Raw genomic sequence first — 18,687 nt, 5'->3', positions numbered from 1 at the left:
ACTTTATTATAACCTTGACTAAGAAATAATCTCAATATGTCAACAATCACAATTACTTAATCCCAACTTAGGAAGCCGTTGCAAAAGGAATACATAGACTTGTAATCCATGGCTTCTGACATATTAATGTTAGTATTTATTGCATTAGTTTATATTGCATTTCAAAGTTAAATAATATGAAGTTCCCGTTGTGATTATAACATGATTTACAACAATTATATTTTATGTATTTTATAATAAAATTAGATATAAATATATAAATAAATTTAACGATACCATAGGTTTAAAGAATATTTATTCCCATAAAGACTAACGTCACTTACATGAGAACGATGTTAAGCTTAAAATTAATTATTACATTCGTCGTTCGTTCTTACATTAGTCGACACTTTATCAATTCATACTCATTTAACACATTGTGACTACTTGCTTAGAAGTGAATGATCTTTTGTAAGATAGTCGGCTAGTCGTGTCTTAAACGTGTTAAGCTAGTTTATATTTCTTATATTTGAGGGTATTTTGTTAAAAAAAGTTGCACTCCTTCAAATGTGATCATTTTTTGCCATAGTTCGTTCTTATCTTTGGTAGGACAATGAGACTAACTCGACGCGTGCTGCGTTTAGACTGTTGTTTTATTTTAGTAAAAGCTAGTTTGGTACGGACACTTTTTTCAAGGGTTTTTTTTGATAAAGATGCAAATATTGTAAATATGTAATTGTCGATGGTTGGAGTAAAATATGGGGTTTGATGCATGATGAGCATTTTGATAATTTTAACCTTATGTGTATAGATAAAGAATATAGATTACTTCCTTACCTTCATATAAGTCTAATAAAATTATATAATAATTAATAGAAGATATATTACAAGCAAATTTAAGATTTCATATTACAAATATATATAGAAACCTACAATATTTACTACCGGAATCGAATTAAGGTTCTTTAAAGAAAACCATAACCAAAAAAACTGAAGTTCCTCTTACGAGCTAAATGAACAAGAATAACACAAATGATAATATAAGCGACACAAATACAAGAGCTAATGTATGACATGAAATCAAAAGACAATGGGATATAAGAAAGGAGAGATGCTTTTGAAATAATGTCGACTGGTGATATTTAGGTCACAATAGGGGGGATGCCGATCACTAGAGATTCGTTACGTAGGCAAAGTAATTTACATTTCGATAGCAAAGTTATCGACGGCGATTCCCGAATGGCTTTGATAAGAATCAGGCGGATGAGAAACGTAAAATCGGCAGTATGCAGTTCGTAATTTAGCAATTAAACCTTATGCCAAATAGTTTTAAATTTATATTTATGAATACATATGTATATATATGTAATATAATATAAACGCGAAGTAGAAGAATAAGCTCCAAACCTTCTACTCAAAATGGACAGGAGGCCTTAGCCCAGCAGTGGGACATTAACAGGCGGTTACTGTAATATAAACGCACGTAGCAACCGAATTTTAAGATATTTATAGACAGAATATTTACTCTATACCTTAATAATATTATGAAATGTTGTATTTGACTGTGAATGTTTGTGCTTTTGGACGTTTGTTCTTCATACATAAATAGCATATTTTCAGTGTAATTTGTTTAACATAAATTATTTCTTCGAATAGGACATACTATTATTTTTTAATTCATAATAAAATATATAGGCCACGAAATTCTTGCACCTAATTGGTGGAAGTGAGCTTGGACATAGCTGGTGCCAGCTCACCTGGGTTGATACCACATACTTGTTAGTTATTATACCTCCGACTTATATCAGTATTTATATTATTATACAAATTAATTAATATTTGTTTATTTAGTAGTTTTTTTTCTTAAAACAAATTGCCAAATTGACAAATTGCCAAACTCCTTGTTTTGTAAAGGCAGCAGCTCTTAAAAGAACTTTTGATTTTCATGTTACGGGATGACATCGAATGTTACTACCACTAGTTCGGAATGTCCAAAGACGGCGGTAACCACTAAACATGAGGTAACTTGACTGCTCATTTTCTCGTAAATAAAACATAAAACAAAATTCCTATTAAAAATATTTAAAAAAATACTGTTCCTTATAAAACTAATATTACCACAAACTTCGCTAATTGAAGTAACTATTGTTAAGAACTCGACTTCGAAACTTCGCATCGATATTATTAATTTTTTTATATTAAGAACGAACCTCGTTTTTAATATAAAAAGTTTCGCTAGAAATGTTATTTAATCTTAAATATATGCCTTTTCTGTTTAAATAAAAGTATTACTATAGGTAAGAGCGTACTATATCGATAATAAAATGGTTGACTAGTTTCTTCTCTGATTATTTTCTCAAAAATTAAAACACTTTAAACAAAAGATTAAAAAAGACAAACTGAGGACATTGTTTGCTTCAGGGTCGATCTTTCAAAAGCTTTCCTAAAACAAAAGTTGGAATCGCCCTTTATCTATCGTTTTATTTTGCTCATCTACAAAATAGGTCAGCCCTTAGTCTATACCTAGGTTCGCATGACCTATTTTCGTCTACTTCGCCAAATGTGTTGTTATTTTAGTCAAAGTCACGCAATTATGTAGCCGAAAATATCTCCTTACCAATTTTCTTCTGAGAAAATAATAATATAGTTAAAAAGGATGCCCTACATTTGAAATTACATATAAAAATTCTTTTACGCAAATGACATAGGGTCATAATATTTATTTATTAGAAGATTTTATAGTTCTTATTTACTTTTGTAATTAAACAGATTTACTTATAAAATAATATCCTATTATTTTATTACAAATATTTTCGTAATTGTATTAAAGGAACGTGGCTTTTATTCTTTTTCCTGTTTAAATTGCTTAAAACGATAAACTTATCGGCTGAAAATTATGTAAGCAAATAGTTTTGAGGCGTGAAGATTTTATTTCACGTTATGTACTTACTATATGTAGTATGAATTAAATATGTAGTACTACAAAATAAATAACTAATAATACAATAAAATAGAAAATAATTGTGTTCATGGCATTGTTCAAAATATTACACAAATTAACTTAATTCCGGACCGTGAAAACCTTACCTCTACACTTATGCAACGAAGCGAAAGCCGTGATGAAGTGGATTCGATAGCCTCCCATCCGCCGTGTCCTCATAATTTCCCCTGATACTAGTGTAAAAAATAAAACCTACATTTCCACTCAGTACCTATTATTATACACTACACGAGCTCAGTATAGGAATATTCTCTAACACACGGACGCCTCATTAATTTTTTATCGAATACGAGTTATGTTGTGAGTCTCTTTTTATTGAATACAGACCACGACCTCAATTTGACGTAACGTAACATTATTTTCACACTATATTTTAGTTTCTTGTGATAGAAAAAAAACATTAAATGCCAACTCTATTAACATTTTGCAATTTTTAATCGTTTAATATTCACACATTTTGTAATTTCTAATCGTTTAATATGTACATAGACAAAGTTTTATTTTTTTTGACTCTACTATAATATTTTATTACCATAACGTAAGAGTTCTCCGTTACAGTTTCAATAGATTTTCGTGTATCAAGGTTCAATTTGTATGAATAACTTGTGCTCATTCAAACAAAAAGGCACTTATAATGATGATATTTTTTTAGGTTGATCTCGTCCGTAAACACGTTCAGAAATGTATAATATTATTACTATTAAATGGTTTTCTGGTTTCAACATTCGTTGGTAGGCGTTTTTTGATATATTATTTTCTTATCCTTTATTTGTCTTTAAGCATTTTATGAGAGGTTTTAAAGTAAAATTGTTAATAATTTATTTGATTTTGTTTGGATGTATATTCAGCTTAAAGTTAAAAATAAAATATTATATGTAAACTATGAGTAAATCATATTTTTAAGGGTAGTGTTCAATCAAAATCTAATCAATAATAAAAAAAAACGATATGTTTTGTAATCTTTAGATTTTTCTGATTTATACTCGTAATGTCAGGGACAAAAACTGAATATTTAATTATGTTTACAAGTAATCTATGGCTGTCACTAAGAGTTTTAGTTTTAGTTTATTTAAAAAAATTAAATACCCTTTAATTTTATTTTCTATTGATAAAAACCTTATAGCGTTTGCTGCATTTCCTTCCCGCTAAAAACCACATCTCTTGTCACAAGTCACCCATACTTCAAACATACATGTGTCTTAAAACAGTCGGTCTTGACATAAAAATAAAAAATTGACAGCACTTTGTATTTATTATCATATTAAATTTAAAATAACTATAACATATTCTTAAGAATATTTTGTAAAATATGCGCAACGCGATAAAAGAATTAACAACAATACTACAGGATAGAAAAGACGTAAAAATAACACCAAGCGCCAAAAGGGACGTGTAAGGGTCGCGCGTATTATTCTGAAATTTTGCATTTTGTGTCTTTTTTATTGAATACAGGGCACGATCTTATTCGAGGTAACATAATTTTTTATTCTATATTTTCGTTAATATATTATATATTCAAATAGAACAAATGATACGTATTAAAAAAGATTCAATTAATACCTGAGCACATATTTGTTTTAAAACTATAATTTCATTATTATATTGACTTTACAAAATATTTCACATTTCATTATAGTGTTTTAATATAAATCAGTCCTTTGTTCTAATATTGGTTCTGGCATGGATATCGATTTACATTACACAAAACCTTTAATTAAGTAAGCGAGTCGAATTAGAAAAGGATTACTAATCAAAGACATTTCGATCACGCGACGTGATAGTGTTCAAGAAGTATGCAGTTACCCAGTTTGTAAATTCAATAAAAAAAATTGTTTATATTATATAACGAGTGTCCGACAGCAGCTTCGTCTGCGTGTGAGTTAACACCAGCCCATGGTAGGTTTTAGGTACGATGTCCTTCATTAATGTACAGATGATGTACCCCTGACAACTTGTATGCAAATTTCATAATTATCGAATTCGTAGTAAAGATGTAAAAACGTAACAAGCAAGTAAAAAAGTGTCGCATTTACAATATTAGTTAGGATATAGTGCTAATATATTAGTTAAATATAATGAGAAAATCCATTACAAGGTTACAGTAATTACTAGAAGGTAACAATTATACGGTAATGTGCGGTGTACCAAATAGCTTGTTATAAACATGATAAGATTTAATTGCGATTAAAGTGCTCTTGCTTTAATTGTGAATACTAAATTTGATTTTGGTGGATTGTGAAGTGGAACTCACTTTATATAAAATTATAACAGCCTATTTTGTCATATGGATAACATCTACAGCTACACATAATTTGGTCCCAGTATCGAAACCCAAGTAGGGCCAGTAAAAAGTTTCCTTAACTTGAAATTCTAAAAAAGTATCAAAATTTGGCAAAAAGCTTTTTGCTAGCGTAATAAATAGTAATGGCCTGTAAATGTCCCACTGATGGACTAAGGCCGATTCTCCTTTTCACGAGAAGATTTCGAGCTCATATCACCATACTACTCCCATGCAGGTTGAAGTATTATAAGATATTCATCCGATATACGCAGGTTTCCTCACGATGATGTGAAAGAAAATATGAACAAATTAGGCTCATGAAAATGTGGTGGTGTTGTTTAGATTTGTCAGGTACAAATTTCGGCTACATTCACATATTCTACCTACTGAGCTCAAACAATAAATATTCTTACTAAAAGCTTCAAATGGCAAGTTAATCGTGGGGGTTAGGCTAAATCCCACCAGAGCAATTTTTCACATCTCTCAAAGATAGTCTCATTAACAGGGGCAAAAATGCTGTGGCCGCTTTAATACACGCCTGGACGTATATAATAAAACTTGACTGCCCGCCGAGAGTTCGCCTGCGAAATTTAAGTTACAAAAGCTTATATTATTTATATGTATATAAATATATAATAAAAATAAGTCTAAGTCTATTATAAAACATATGTATATGTATTTACAGATGAATTGAGAACCTCCTCCTTTTACGAAAGTGGTTAATAAGAAAGTTCTTTCTTCTAACGCTGTTTTTACTTTATAAATTGTACGTCTCTATTAGCTAAAATTGTGATGATCCTTGTATGTCAGGGAACAATTATATTTATATAATGTACATAAACATACATATATAGAATATATGTACTATGAATATACACATAACATATTTTTTATTTGTTCATACTAAATTTTATTATAGTATTGTGCAAATTGATGTAGTTATATAATAATTGCATGAAGGTTTTTTTTTTTTATAGAATAGGAAGGCGGACGAGCATATGGGCCACCTGATGGTAAGTGGTCACCAACGCTCTTAGACATTGGCATTGTAAGAAATGTCAACCATCGCTTACATATCCAATGCGCCACCAACCTTGGGAACTAAGACTTTATGTCCCTTGTGCCTGTAATTACACTGGCTCACTCACCCTTCAAACTGGAACACAACAATATCAAGTATTGCTGTTTTGCGGTAGAATATCTGATGAGTGGGTGGTACCTACCCAAACGAGCTTGCACAAAGCCCTACCACCAGTAAATATATAGTACTAATAAATATGTAATTACTACGGTAACACACGAAACGTATTCAATAATTGTTTAATCAAATAATAAATATATCAAAATGTGATATTACGCAAAAATTATTCCTGTACAAAAAATGTAGAGTACTTTTACGTAGTTGCGAGTGATATTTAAATGATAGTTTAGATGAATACACCTTACTAATGAAGTCTGTGATGAATGATCGACACGTCAAACTGCCCTTGTATATAAGCTAATTAGAATATTTTAATAACTTGACGTATATCAACTTTTTACATAGCATGAAATATATCTAAATTAAATGTATTAATATAATATATATAAAGAATCACAAAATTGTTTACCAATAAACAGGCTGTTTCACATTGAAGATAAAATAATCTATACACATTTTGTGCTAACTCGCCTACTGAGAGTTTTGGAGGCAGAGTAATAGAAGTAAAAAGCGTATAAAGAAGAGTTAAAGATAATTAGTATTCCTGCTAAGGCAATTGAAAGACACTTGAGCTTTTTACAAAAGTCAGAAACGTGACCACCAACCATGGATAAATATGTGTTTAAGGATCCCAAGGTTTAATATGCACACTCAAGCTTATTTATTTTAAAGCGTATTTAATCTCTAAAATTGACTGCCTCCTTGGTCTACTGGCTAATTCACAGGTCAAAAAATTCTCAGTAGGGAAGTGTATACAATCCCGTGCCTCCGAAAGCACGTAAAGCCGTTGATCCTGCGCCTGAACTCTTTCCGGTCGTGTTGAATTGCCGTCCCATCGGTTCGGTGATTATGAGAGCTAAGGAATAGAGAGTGCACCTGTAGCGAACACACTTGTGCACTATAATATCTCCTGCGCAATTGGCTAATCTCTCTTGAGATTGGCCGCCGTGGTCGAAATCGGTCTGGAGGACGTTATTATTATCATAATCGCTAAGGTCAAGGTAACAGATATCAGCACAGTCAAGAATTCGTAGAAGGATATTTTATGCTAATCAAATATATTCCATAACATCTTATTCAAACAATAAATTTAATCAACAAACAAACAATTAATTCAATGTTTGGATATTTAGCTTAAGCTTGCAAAGTATATATAGTTATATTTATTTATATATATTTCTATATATAGTTCGCTGTAATTATATTATGTCAATAAAACTATCTAACCGACTGTCTGTCATTATTAAAAAGCTACAAATTCATTATTAAATAGTACTAATAACCATTTATGTAATCCATTATGTATTATAACAATTATATGAATATGTGTTTGTACTTTATCTCGTTCTCGGCGGTAAATCATTGGAGCAACATGGTAGAATAAACTCCAAGCCTTCTCAAGGAGAAAACTTACTTACTTTCACTTTTACATGACGAATAAATTTGTTCAATTTTAAAACGTAATCATATATAAAGCAAGAAATAAATCTCGTACATTATGTATTGTGTCAGGGGAAACTGTTTTTCTACAAACAATAAATTAAAAATTTCCCTTAGTAGTAAATTTCCATAAATATGATATAATTGCTGAGAAGCGCAGGCGGCCCTAACTTAGGACAATAGCAAACCTTAATACGGCCCGACAGCTTCGCCGTTGTCGCTCGCATCGCGAGAATTGGCATTTGGCACCATTCTACGGAAAATCGTGGCCTTTATCACCGCAGGCTTCGCTACGCGAATGTATAATATCTTAACGGCAAGGTATAACATCTTCTGCATTTTAATACCTGAGCTAAATTAAATTGCTAATGTTAAAATTTAATAAAACAAAGCATAATAAGAAGTTCAACGCGTTAACGTTTAAGAATATAACTTAATTAGATAGTAATGAAAATATACATTAATTACACTAAAGTATTTTGGTAGATGGAGCTTTGTTTCAAAAAATTGGGTTATATATAATATAAAGAGGATATATTAATATTATTAGCCTTAATGTCTTAAAACTTTGTCTATATATAAACCTTTTAAATATATTTCGCCGTCAGTTCCATATTTGTACGAGACAAAACGTATTTAAAGAAATGCGCGCCTACTAAGATAAAAAATAGAATAGACCTAAGCGAGAGTATCGTAAATCAGTGGAGAGGGAATTGAAACGTCGGTCCGGTCCGGCGGCGTCGGGCGGGCGGCGGGCATGAGCTGGTTGCGCGTGCGCGGGGCCAGGGGTCTGGGGCCCGGGGCCGGGGGCCGGCGCAGCCTCCCGGTGCAGCACTCCGCCGCCGCCCGCCGCCCGCATCGATCCCGCCCGGGAGAGCTCGGCGAGCCGGTTGCCCGCGCCACCAACGCGCGCTCATCGCGCCCCGCACGACGCGCCCGAGCGCCCGCGACGCTCGCACGCACACCGACCGCTACCCTCCCTTGGCTGTGCCTCGTGCAGGTGCAGTTAGTCGTGCTCGCTTACGTAACGGATTTCGTGCGTATTGACAGGTTATGTGTTGAGTGGCGTGACATTTCCGAAAAAAGTTTTGAGTAAAAATCGTTAAGTTATCGCTCCGAAATATTGTAACGAAATATATGTTCAGGTATTTTATTTCGCATATTAACGGAAACAACTTTCGAGTTTATTAAGGAACTTGTGCCGTTACTCACACATAGCCACATAAGAATACGTGCTTTCGCGCCTTCTGCGAAATAGAACATTTTTATTATTTTTAACTATGTCATACTTATAAAAAATCATTTTCATTGTACATTGTTTGCGTTTTAAGTCATCTCTCATTCTGTATTCATTAAACTATTCACTACAACATTGTTTTACTTCATTTTCTCACAAAAATCGCTTTATTTTACAAACATACTTGTTAAACCTCAACTTTATCCTTTTTTTAAATTTTACCATACTAGTATTTAATACTTGAATTCAAATTCGAACTTGATGTAATAAGACCACGATATATATATTTTTATATATTTTTTAAATAGAAACCCATAAATAATATAATTTATTCAATCCATCGATTGAGACAAGATAATCCTAAAAATTGGGTCATGATTGACACACGCCAGTATTTTTACGCGCCATACCCGCAGAGACGACCCTTTTCAAATTAGATAAAGTACGCATAACCCGAACAAAGAGGCTATTACAATTTCGCTTTAGTTTGAACTATTGAAAGTTTAAAAATAAAATATGGTTCATTTCAAATGTGGCAATAATTATCATTTTTATTAATAATAATTTATATCAGCAGATTTACCTACAGTTTTATATGTCTTATTTGAAAGATAATATTTCGTACAGTAATTTTAAATACATTCTCAATTTTCATCTAGACAAAACAAACATTTATTATTTTATTCATATATTCTTTAAATCAAATCGATTTTAATCATTCCTTCACCATTGATATTTTTATAGACAGCAGTTTATTAAGTCCATTATATACGCATTTACATAAAACATATCATAGTTTATCAATTAATTAAATAATATCACAATATGACAAAAAGTATGGCTATTACGTATTTGCTTCGGATGACATGAAGCGTTGCAAAGTTTTATAGTTTTCTTTTAAAATAAAATTTTGACTCGACGTAGTATTTAACGTACAACTTTATAATTATTATCGTAATTGGAAACGATAGTGCACATAAGATGCATGGAATGACAAATACTCAGTCACTACAGATGATATCAAGATTAATAACCGTGAGAAAATACAATTTTGTCATGATCCAATATCCAATGTAGGCTGATCAGTTTTAAATGATTTATAAACATTGAAATATCAGAGATTAAACTATAGACGGATAAAGAACCTAAATGAAGTAAGGAACTCGTAATGCAGAATATAGAACGATATCTAAGCTACCGTAGCTCCTTGTCAATGAAATCTTATTACAATAAATATAAGGTGCGTATCCTCTTCACATTTTAATTAAATGTCGCTTTGATATTTTTACCAACGAATTTGAAATGAAATTATATTTTTCATTTCAATTCTAAAAAGTTATATATTATAAAAATGATTGTACATAGCTTAAGAATAAACGAATAAAATATTCTATATAGCAAGAAAAAAAATTCTAAGAGAACGATGCTTGAAATATCAATAATAAATATATTTTAAAATGCCCACTTTCGGATACAATTGTTACAAATTGGAGTGTGATATTTATTAGTTAATACTAGTTCGTTTTAATATTACTCAAAAATGATGTACCGATACCGAAAAACATTAAAAATATTATACAATTGATGCCATATTTCACAATAACTTATTTTACCAATCATAATATTAAATATATTAAAATAAACCTAGGTATTCTTCAAAACCGCAATTAAACAGCGTACTTTTTATTTATTTATCGTCAACAGGTAATACAAACATCCTCATACAACATATTTTATGTTTTATGTCAATAGAACATCGGTTATATTATGTTTATATAATTAGTCATTGAAATCACCAAATCAGCGCTCATTATCTTCTAAAATAGTGTATCGATAGTACGGTCGAAGGGAGTGGTCGGTAGAAGTGTTAACGGATATTTTTGAACGCAAACAGTAATGAGAAGCGACAGAACCGCTGCGTAAAGACGGACATTGTCGGAATTTTGCGTGTTAGCATGTCGTCCGAGAAAGAGAAAATGGCGGCTGCCGAAGCTAAATCGCCATCGAACAAGAGTAACTGCACTTCACCAGGCAAAAAAGGTAGGCTAATAGCTTAGCAGCTGCAGCTATATTTTTAGACATACAAAACATAATTTAACTTTCATAGTACATACATATACTTACATGTTTCTTTTAATATACTATATAACTATATATTACTCGATTGTATTTTGAAGCAGTCATATTCTTCATATTTTGAGGAATAAAATGGTTTTTTTTTATCAATTTCATTTGAGAATTACTTTGAGCGTAAATTATTTAAAAAGATCAGCCCACGCCAGTTGAAGGTGAAGGCAAGGTTTCCAAAATTAACTGACATGTTGTCATTTGAAAGGTTTCAAGCGTTCGAACCACAACAGTGATAAATCCGTTTAGCAACGAATGCTATTGTCTATGACCCTGTTAATAGCTCTGTTATATAAGTTTTGTTTATAAGCATTTTAAAGGTTGTTATAAGCAGTATAAAGAAAAAGGATTGTCATTTTTGCAAATGAAAAAAACGTTTTGCTGTTAAGTCGCAATATACATTTGTTTTATAGTTGAGTAGCTGTGCTGTATATCACGCATATTACATGATCAATTAACTTACTTAATAAATGGGCTATCTAAGCGAAAAATCTTTTTTCAAATCGGCCCGATAGATTCTGAGATTAGCGCGTTCAAACAAACAAACAACCTCTTCAGCCTTAAATTATTAGAAAAAATTAAAAAAAAATTAAACTATTAGATATTAGTCTTCAAAGTTTTTCATGTCTCGATTTGAATTCCTATTTATCCCATATTGGCTATAGCATGTTTTGATCGGTTTGAATAATGCTCAGTGCTGTTATTATTGAAAAATAATCGCTTACTGTGTTTGGGGCTAATGGTTGTAATTCTCACAAGGATTTCGAAGGTCAGTCTTAATACTCTATTCAAAAATAGTAGTTGATCAAGCAAAAATCGCCTTAAAATCTGGAACTGAAAATATACAGCCTTTGAATGTCCCACTGTTGGTCTAAGACCTGTACTTAAAGGATGTTCTTTTAAGACAAAATAATTAATTTTATAAACTCAATTCTCTCGCAATTTTAAAAACGTTACTCCGAAGATTAAATTTCATGATCGATATAATACATAATTATATTTTTGCTCATCTCCATAACTTATAAGGTATATCCCTTTCAAACTTTAAAATTGAATCTGGATGTCCAGACTAAGTTGTTCAGGTTTTCTTTTTATATTTAATATTAAAATCAAGGCTACCTTTCCGAAGCTGAATTATAAGCACTAAAGTTTCTGATTTTAAATTTAGGGGATATTGCAAACTAATTTCATAGATATTTAGCTCATCAAATAATGAATAGTAGATTATTTCAAAGATACGTTTTATGGAATATAATAAGTAATTTTTTTGGATGTAAGTATTAAACACGAGACGAGAAATAATATGCGCATATTTTAGGAAGTCATCGGACTGTACTACTTTACGAGTTAAATGCTCGCTCCAGGTCTTCGGAGAAGACTAAACATTTAATCTCAATGCCTGGAGCTAACGAAAGAAGATTACGTCTATCCAAGACCGCGAGCCTTTTCATCGTTGGAATTGGTTTTCAATCCATTCACTTTTGACAAAAACCGTTGATCATTGAAATATTACTCTTCGCTTAAGCCCCCCTTGAGTGGATAGCAAAATCTTAACAGGTTACTAGCTTTTTCTTTACATTTCATAAACAAAAATATATAGTAATCAAATTTATATTATCTGACAAGTATGTAACCTTTTTGCAATTTAGAAAGGTTACTAAGTTTCCGTGTGCTTAATTTGTAATAAGAATACTCGTCGATGAAAGAAAGTATCGCGATTCGTCAAGAAACCTGTATGTGTCGAGTGAAATTCTAACACATGCGTATTAAACGAACCACATTAGAGAAGCAGCGGGACGTTTATGGACTCTATTATTACTTTTACTGGCTTTACTGTGCCCTATTAGATATATATATATCATAGAACAGTCTATTTTCAGTTCATTTGTTTGTCGTCTTTTTTAAATCTTTTAAATTAATTTGTCTGTTTTAAGTTTAACTATTTTTTTTTTCTTAATCTTTTTCTTATTGAATTGGTAGGCAAACTGGCAATTGGGCCACCTGGTGATAATTGGTCATCACCAGTCATAGATATTGACATTGTAAGAAATATTAACTATCTAATACATCGACAAGGCGCCACCAACCTTGACAACTAAGATGTTATGTCACATGTGCCTGTTATACTAACTCGCTTACCCGACAAACCGGAACACAACAATACAATACAAGTATTTCTGCTCAGCGGTGGAATACATGATGAGTGGATAGTATCTACCCGGACAAAGCACAACGCCCTATAATCAAGTAAATAGTAAAAATCATAGACATCTTTCACTTTTACTTATTTCACACAGGTAGTTTATTATCCTACAAAAGTGTCTCCGTTACTTATGTTTTCCTATCTGTAATCCTGCCCAAGACTGAATAGAGTTAATATACCATTCCACCATTAATTTTCCGCTGATAGCATCTATTCGTACGTAAAGCGAGGGATGCGGATTGCTTTTATCTGTTCTTATTTAAAATAGAGGTGATTGGGTATTTAGTATTGCGATTTATAAATGTTGATTTTAAAGGTTTTAATTTAAACCTATAATAAACCTAAAATCACTAATATATAATCAATTTTATTTAATAAAATTTCGTACCACTTTTTACAAGTAGGTCGTAGTGTAGCAGTGGTAATATGTGGTAGGTACCATAAGATGTAAAAACAAAACATTCCAAATTCAATTAGATTATCAATAAAACACTTACGAAAAAAAATCAAATTTTCTTTTTGTACCCAAATTGTACAAACGAAATTCATATTTTCAACATGGTTATTTTTTGTTGTGCAGCTTACAAAACATTATAGAATATTGAAAATATATTCGTTAAGCCATCAAAATGATTCACTTTGTAACTTTCGGTACATCTATATCACAATATATACATGTTTTTTATATTATATATTACATGATTTTTATAATAATATGTAAATTAGGTAACAAGTAATAAAAAAACAACGATACATATTAGTAATATGTCATATAGCGTTAGTTTCAGCGACAGCATAAGCTAAATTATATTAATGTACACATCGTTGTTGGATGGATGCACACACAAAGAAATCGAAACGTATTATCGGCATTTATCAGCTAGCAGACAAAGCCATTCCGTGCACCAGCTCCGAGTTTTAAAAATAAAATATAGCTTTCACATTGCGACTTTCTAACATTCAATGTATTTATTATATTATTATTTTTATTTTTGGTATTTTGACGAGCCGGTTGGCGTGGTTGGTGGATGCTTGCCTTTCTCGCCGAAGGTTGTAGACATGTTTCAGGACAGATATTTGTGTGCATGAACATGTCAGTTTGTCCTGAGTCTGGGTGTAATTATCTATATAAGTAGGTATTTATAAAAGAAAAATAGTATATGTAGTATATCAGTTGTCTGGTTTGCATAGTACAAGCTCTGTACAAGTTTAATTTAGGATCAGATAACCGTGTGTAAAAATGTCCCGGGATATTATATTATTGTTATTATATTAATATCACTGTAAATCATTTTATTAGATTGTACATCAACATCATTTTCCCTATAATTTTGCTACAGAAATAAAAAAGTTTGTGAAAGTTGGCAATTGTAACACTTTGTTGTTGTATTAGGCAGGCAGACTGGTAAGTGAGCATCACCGCCTATAGACATTAGCATTATAAGAAACATTAACCACTCCTTACATAATCCACCAACCTTGGGCACTAAGAAGTTATGTCCCTTGAGCCTGTAGTTACATTGCTCACTCACCCTTTCAACCAGAACACAACAATATAAGTATTGCTGGTTTAAAGGGTCATGTCATGTCGGATTATACTCGAGGCAATAAAGAGTGAACGCTATAATATCGCCTGAGTAGTTATCTATTTTCCAAATCAATCGTGAGAATATCATCAACATCATAAGTACTAATAATACAAATAGCCCTGTAACACAGTTAAATAGAATCTGTCTTATTTAAGCTTATATCATATATTTATTATCAAGTATAATAAATAGAATTGACTGCTTAATATTGTGAGCACGAAAGAGGGACTCACAAGTTCAAATATATGAAACAAATATACATTTATATAAGTTAGATTATGCAAATATATGTTTGAGGGAAATTCGTACACACAATTGTCGATGTTGAGAGCTCGCTAACGTTCAGAACGTTGTCTCAAATAGAATGTTAAAAGCAATTGAAAAATTTATTACACATCTTATACGGTTCATTTTGTCATATAAACCGTTTGGTGGCTAATAAGAGAGGTCTAACAAGGAAAATACTCAAAAAAAACATTCGTAATATATTTATCATAAAAAAATTATAAATATTTAAGATTATTTAAATTTGAAGTAAATTTAAGTATAGTTAATTTTTCAAATATTAACTTTGAACTGTTTTGAGTAAAAGTCACCCAAAAATTACTTTTAAAGAACCTACCTATATCTAAAAGGATCGTGAGCGAAATATCGAAACGAACGTGATTCATATCTCTGGAATCAAAAAAATCGGGTTTATATAGCTTTTGCCTTACAAAGTAAGGGATAAAATGAGAATTATCTTACTTTTGACTATCATCCGCAGTCATAGCTTATATACATATAACTAGGCTCTTATAGGACTAACATTTAAAACATCAATTTCGGTATCATTATATGAAAGAAGAAAGAAAAAACATTTTATTTATAACAATATAAATAAAATGTTTTTTTCTATATGGCTATAAAAATATTTTATTATAAATATTTTTATAGCCATATTTTAAAAGATTTACTTTAAAAGAATCATTTACTTTAAAAGAATCATTGTATTTACAGCGCTTATTATGTTTTGTATAGTGACTAGAAATGGTCTCCCTTTAAGCAACTGAAGAGTTGACATGCATTTTTAACAACGTGCCGTACTTACAGCTAAGCATTTAAAAATTCAATACTCTTGACCTTTGTTACTGTCAATAGACAGGAACATATAGTTGATTATTTAAAATGCTCGCCTAGCACTTTGGACACTATGTCAATTCCCTTTGTCACGACGTATGTATATAGAGAATATTTTTTTGGAAAAACTAAGCGAACGTACGAATGTAAGAATTTCAAAATATTATGTATGTACTTACCTATGTTATAATAATTAAAGACGCAATACCTGTGATTTCATCAAGATTCTTCTGATATATATAAAATTCAGAAGATTGGGACACAGCTCTGGTTCTTATTTGTACCATATTGGAATGCATAAAGTAATAAGAGTCAAGATACGACATAGTAATCAATTATAATGTTGTATTTAAAGCAAATAGACTCTTACAAATAACGTATAATCGCCGTTTTTTTGTATCAGTCTCAGATCGTATAAGTCCAAACTTTCAACATCAGCAACAGTTTGAATTACCAAAAATTACAGCTTGATATATTTTCAGTAGCATTGTTTAAACTTGGCCCTTACCCTAAACGTGTGCTGTGATTAGTGCCAAAAATATTAACCATACGTTCCGTTCGCCATATTCACATTAATTTATCATTATTGACCGAGCCTTTTACTTTGTGATCTGACCTTTAGGTATTTGTAACAAATCACGTGTACGTGTGGGTATTGCATCAAGTAATATATTTCATAAATAAAACGAATATCGGAAACTGTGTTTATTCCATTTTATGACATTATATTATTTCCAATAATAAATTGCGGGATTGAGCTATCACTACTCGTATAACATAAAATATTTATTTATACAGAAGCCAGAAAAGTGTCCACCTTTAAATAACACGTGAGTAGCGAGTGAACAAAAGAATACAATTTTACAATAATAGTAATGTAACAGAAAAGTTGCGATGTCTCAATAAATAGGACATGCATTTTTTCCGGAAACGATTTATTATTCCAATCTTTTATATAACTTAATCTCTCTGTATATGAGCGCCAAATCTTGCATAGTATTAATGTTTTTAATTCTCTAACATAAAAATAATGTGCATTTTTATTAATAAATTCAAAATTATGAAGTAGCAAAACCTTTTTTTATTTTTATTATTGTATTATGTAATACTCAATTTAATTTTTTTGTATGTCATATATATTTCATTCTGTTTATTTCTACATAAATAAATAGTCATAATATGTAAATGAAGAGTAACAAAAAATATTATTATCGTAAGGAATCTGTACAATCGTTGTATAATTCATATTTTAGGGCTCTCGCTTCTGAACGTCTCAATCATCTTTTATTACAATATCTTACATAACAGTATTAGTTATCCTTACTTTAGTTGCCCCATTTTATTGTTGACCGACTTTCTCTATTTTTCCTCCTATTCTTTTTTCTCATATAGCCTGTAAGTTTCAGAGATCTGTATATAAAAAGTTACAACTAAGAAATAACAAGGATGTCTTAATAAGATATATGTACATTGTACAGATAGTAAAAAAAAACTGTTCACCATTCAATTCATCGATTAGGTTTTAATATAGTAATTAATTAATATAAAGTTATTATTAATAATAATATCCTAGGACATGATTCACACACGGCTATTTGATCCCAAATTAAGCAAAGTTCGTACTATGGAAACCAGACAACTGATTTTTTTTTTATAATTAATAGGCTAGCGTTTGACCGTTGACTTGCCTGATGTTAAGCATCGGCACGGTCTAGGATGTAGCACGCTTACCTATAAGAAACCTGTTTACTCTGGATTTGAAGACACCAACATTGTACCTATCAGAAAACTATATTATATACTACTTTTCTTTTGTAAATACATACTTATATAGATAATTACACCCAGACTCAGGACAAACAGACATGTTCATGCACACAAATGTCTGTCCTGGGTGGGAATCGAACCCACAACCTTCGGCGTGAAAGGCAAGTATCTACCGACCACGCCAACCGGCTCGTCATATTGTTTTTTGTATTGGAATTATACTGATTAACTTACCACTCGATTGTGGAGATTGCAACTAAGTGATAGAAGTAGGTTATCCAACCCTAACGGGGCCGCAAATAAACTCTAACATCAGTATATAAGTTATTTATACGTTTATACGATCATTACTTACTTATAAACTGGTTTTATTTAAAGGCAATATCGTACAAAATAATTCGAATTGAAAATAAAAACAATATAAAATGTAAGGGACAGGAAAGGATTAAAAGCCTTCATTTCAATTTCACGCGGCCACTATTCCAGAATATTGAATTTGGTTCGTTTGTTCCAAAATCTCTTTGTACGAGAGAATCCAGTGTTAAATAATTGGATACATCGCACAGACTTCATTTAGGTGACACCATTTTAAAGGGTGATAGTCGACTTATTGGCTCTTTTATCTAAAGTAATTTCGTTACTAAATTGAATATGAATTGTATAAGTTATGAATGTGGATGTTATAAATATTTCTTTGTCACTTACATATAGAAACATTTGTTATCTACATAACGACACTTAAG

The 18,687-nt window shown here is 31.1% G+C and overlaps 1 protein-coding gene across 7 annotated transcripts in view; it reads left to right on the top strand.

The window, feature by feature from the left end:
• The window catches only part of LOC126772352 (solute carrier family 12 member 6), a 337,172-nt gene that overhangs the window by 290,826 nt on the left and 27,659 nt on the right, over window positions 1-18,687 (top strand). Inside the window, exons 1-2 of one of the 7 annotated variants that reach the window (XM_050492701.1) lie at window positions 8,751-8,902; window positions 11,034-11,179. The exons of the other annotated variants lie outside the window; for them this stretch is intronic. Coding sequence (XP_050348658.1) covers window positions 11,095-11,179 — 85 coding nt within the window. The 5' untranslated portion in view covers window positions 8,751-8,902; window positions 11,034-11,094. Of the gene's footprint in view, window positions 1-8,750; window positions 8,903-11,033; window positions 11,180-18,687 lie in introns of those variants that run through there. 7 annotated transcript variants of the gene reach the window in all.

The sequence above is a fragment of the Nymphalis io genome, chromosome 1 (assembly GCF_905147045.1).
Source record: "Nymphalis io chromosome 1, ilAglIoxx1.1, whole genome shotgun sequence".
NCBI lineage: Eukaryota > Metazoa > Arthropoda > Insecta > Lepidoptera > Nymphalidae > Nymphalis > Nymphalis io.
Note: the sequence above shows the minus strand (reverse complement) of the source record. Positions and strands in the feature narration are given on the sequence as shown.